The sequence below is a fragment of the Alligator sinensis genome, unplaced genomic scaffold, assembly GCF_000455745.1.
Source record: "Alligator sinensis unplaced genomic scaffold, ASM45574v1 scaffold899_1, whole genome shotgun sequence".
Taxonomy (NCBI): domain Eukaryota; kingdom Metazoa; phylum Chordata; order Crocodylia; family Alligatoridae; genus Alligator; species Alligator sinensis.
Window position 1 is genome coordinate 64,300 of NW_005842614.1, and position 3,539 is coordinate 67,838.

At 46.7% G+C, this 3,539-nt stretch overlaps 1 protein-coding gene across 1 annotated transcript in view; it reads left to right on the forward strand.

Annotated features, from left to right (window-relative positions):
- Positions 1-3,539, forward strand: part of LOC102385061 (pappalysin-2) — a 118,642-nt gene that overhangs the window by 37,411 nt on the left and 77,692 nt on the right. Inside the window, exons 11-12 of the mRNA XM_006033252.3 lie at positions 2,058-2,193; positions 2,889-3,105. Coding sequence (XP_006033314.1) covers positions 2,058-2,193; positions 2,889-3,105 — 353 coding nt within the window. The remainder of the gene's footprint in view (positions 1-2,057; positions 2,194-2,888; positions 3,106-3,539) is intronic.

The following is a 3,539-nucleotide window of genomic DNA, read 5'->3' on the forward strand; positions in this document are numbered from 1 at the left end:
ACTAGGAATCATGCTAGAATGTAACACAGGAAGTTAACAAGAGAAAAAGACTTAAAACGTGGCCAACCGTGATCCAACATGTAGTATGGAAAAGGGAGCATAAACAGGGAATATTTAGTGTAAGCCAGATCCTGTCGTTGGAACTCGGAGCCAGGTTTTACTTTGTCCCTACATGGGAGTGCAATCAAGGGAAAGGAAACAAAAGCGCTTCATCCCAGCTCATTTGGTTTAAATAAAGGATTGCCCTGATGTCTGTGTAACTGCCCTGTTCACACTGTCTGAGGATTTGGCTCTTCGAAGGGAGGTCATACTGACCACCCAACATGGCTGTGCTTATCTAAACTGTCCATGCTTTGTAGGACTGGAACTCTCTGGAGTAGACATCTTTGTGCATTTCTTGGTAGTGTTCTGCTTGCTTTGGATGAGACTGCAAGTACTTGTTCCCCTTATGGGTAGCTTCAGAGCTCAGGCAGGAAGCAGAAATGCAGCAAAAAAAAAGAAATAATAATGGAAGAAGAAAAGTTAAACAGGAAATTAAAATGTGAAATTGTCCAACCTCAGTAAAAGCTGCATGTTTGGTTTTGTAAGAAGATCTTTTGTCTGCACCAGCTCAAAAGAGCTCTGTATGGACCCTAGTGAGTGGCTATGAAAAGTTAGCCTCACCCCGTGATAACTGTATTCCTGTCTAACATGATGAACTGTACTGGGGCCTTCTGGATGCTTGCTTATTGTGGGGCAAGTTATAACACATGCCATCCCTCTATGGGGTCCTCAGTATGGCAGAACAAGGGGGTTCAGCTGGTTAGCAGGAGCAGAGGCAGGATTAGGGGAACCCGTTCCATGGGCTCATGCCTTCTGTTTAATGCAAGGTGCAACTCTGCTGTGGTTCCCACAGTGAGTGACCTATACTAAAGCTAACTAGGCCAGAGGAGAGTAGGGCTGGACCTACAGTTTCAGGACTTCAGTGTCCACCCTCCTTTGCTGGGGCAGTCACAGAAGAGCTGCAGGTTCCTGGAGGCCTCACAAGGACTTGGATTCCTTCCTGACTCTGCAGGCTCTTCTCTGTTTTTGGATTCCCTGCACCTTGTCCTTTAGGTGCCTGATCTTCATGGATTGATTGTGTGCTCTTCAGAACAAGGACTGTTTCTTAGTCTGTTTATATGCAGGCCCTAACATAGCAGAACCCCAGTCCAGCTTAGGGACTCAAGGCACCATGGTCACACACATTATTATATGTGAAAAGAGCCATGAGGCTACAGTGCAGGTCAAGTTTCTTCTCCCCAGCCCCAACACTGTGCTTTAGGACTCTTAAGTGCACAGCCTGGTGAGTTTGCCTCTGTTCTGCTAAATGGATTTGTCCTGCTGTGAAATATTGTTTTAACTTGAATCTGTTGCCACTTGTCTCCAGCCTGGTTTTAGCAAGAGCATTCCATGGGGTGGATTTGGATCAAAGAGCATCTGAACATCAAGGGGTTTATATCCTCTTGCTTTCCAAAGGCAGCTACCGTGATTGATGCTCTGAGTTTTGCTGCTGTGCACTGCAGCCTCCTAGACAAGTCAGGGGAAGTGCTGGTTTTTCTGCTAGACATTTCTTTCTGCCACAGATTCACAGCCACTCTTGGGCTTGTGGGTTATTTTTGTTTTGTTTGTTTTTTAATGGAAGCAGTTCAATGGTACAATTTATAATCCTACCAGCCTGTCACCTCTAGGTTTCAAACAGTGGAATGAGTTGTACAGTATAAAGCCAGCTTGGAGAGAAGCCTGAGACTGGATTGTCAGGTGCTAGGATGAGTGTTGTTGAAGGTTAGGATTGAGAAAAATTGACAAGTCTGTCTGAGGAACCTAGGCAGGCTCAGCAAAGTTACTGCAAGGCAAAGTTACTATTGACAGGCACTGGGAAAGCTGTTTGAAGCTTCCAAGTTGGAAAAGCAGGAAGTCTGTATGACTGTTTATTTGTCTGTTCAAGTAGGTTGCAAAGCAATTGCCAACATAACTATTTTTTCTTCACCACAATCCCTACCCTGCCTTTCCCTTCTCCTATTGTACCTATTGCCCAGGTGTGCTTTGACAGACCCGGAGTGGCTACCTCAGTCTTTGTTTTCCTGGCCTCCGATGGCATCATCCCAGGTGACCAACACAAACTGACTGTGACTGTCCACCTGAGTGATGTGAGTGGGCACAATCACTCTCTGGGTGAGTGCACTAAGAACTGAGATGCAAATGCAAGCAGTGGTGTGAGGTCTCTCCCCACTTTCCTCCTCCAGGACCTTCTCTTTCTCTCTTCTTTTCTTTTTTGGGTTTTTTTTTCCTTGTTTGAAGGGGACTGGGGAGAAAGGAAGGGTCTAAGGAACAAGTGAGAGGAAAGGGATAAAACAAGGCTCTGTCAGTCAGCTTCTAATGAATGTACCAAATTGTCATGGGCCATTTGTCTGTGAGCTCAGAGGGAGCTGAGAGCACCTGTCACTTCCTGGGAGCGCTCAGCACCTTTCCGGGCAACATCTCCCTCCAGCTCATTCTTGTAGAGGGCTTAGACAGGCTGTTCTCTGCGACAGACCAGGAAAAGGACTCTGTTCAAGCCTTGGTCTCCTTTTGCTCTTTCGATCTACTGTCCCATTTCTCTCAGCATTGACTCAGTTGCCTGGTTTTTTAACCCAAGTATAATTTTTAGTTAGCTTAAAGCAGAAGGATTTTCACAGAGCTCCCAGGCTGTGAGAGTGCCTTGTCTGCCTTTTTCACTGCAATGCTCCATTGGAGGAATCCTGTGCAAGTTGCTTTGAGGAGATGGGAGACCACGCAGGTAGAATCCGAACTGTGGACTAAATCAAAGCAAGCTAAACAGTGCTAGCATTGGGCTAATGTCTTCTCTCTTGTTAATTCTTCTCCCTTAGGAACACATGAGCTCTCTTGTCAGAGGAACCCATTGGTCATCAGTGTGACTCACAACCCAGGTTCCCTTCCCTATCGCGTTGCCTCAGTGCTGCTCAATTTCTCCTCCCCCTTAGTGGGTATCTCGGCAGTTGCCATGAGGACATCCTCCTCCTCCAGCACTTCCATTCCAAACACTTGTCTCCTGGAGCACGAGGGACATGGCTGTCAGAGACACAGGTACCACCTCTTCTTGGGTTCTGTTATGTTGCTGCTGAGTGGGAAGTCTTGCTTTGGTGGAGAGCCCAGCTCAGGAGCAGCTGTGTGGCTGTCATTCCTGTGAAGACCATACTTCCCTTTGGCTCATCCAGAGAGAGACACCTGGTAAATCCTGGGCTGATCGCTCTTTCCCATCTCAAATTTTAAGTCCTATCCCAGTAAAGTAGTGATGCTGGGTTAGTATATTGCAGACAAATGCAGCGATGGGAGAGGTGTTCTACACATGGTTGAACTTCAGGCCTAGTCTGGACCACAGCTGGAAGGTAGAGCAAGTCGTGTCCAGTGTGGCTCCTCAAGGAGGTCAATAGAGATGGATCTTCCCTAAATGCTAGCACTACACTTTGAACTCAGGCAGTTGTAAATTTTCATGCACATATACATGCGTTCATCCTGCT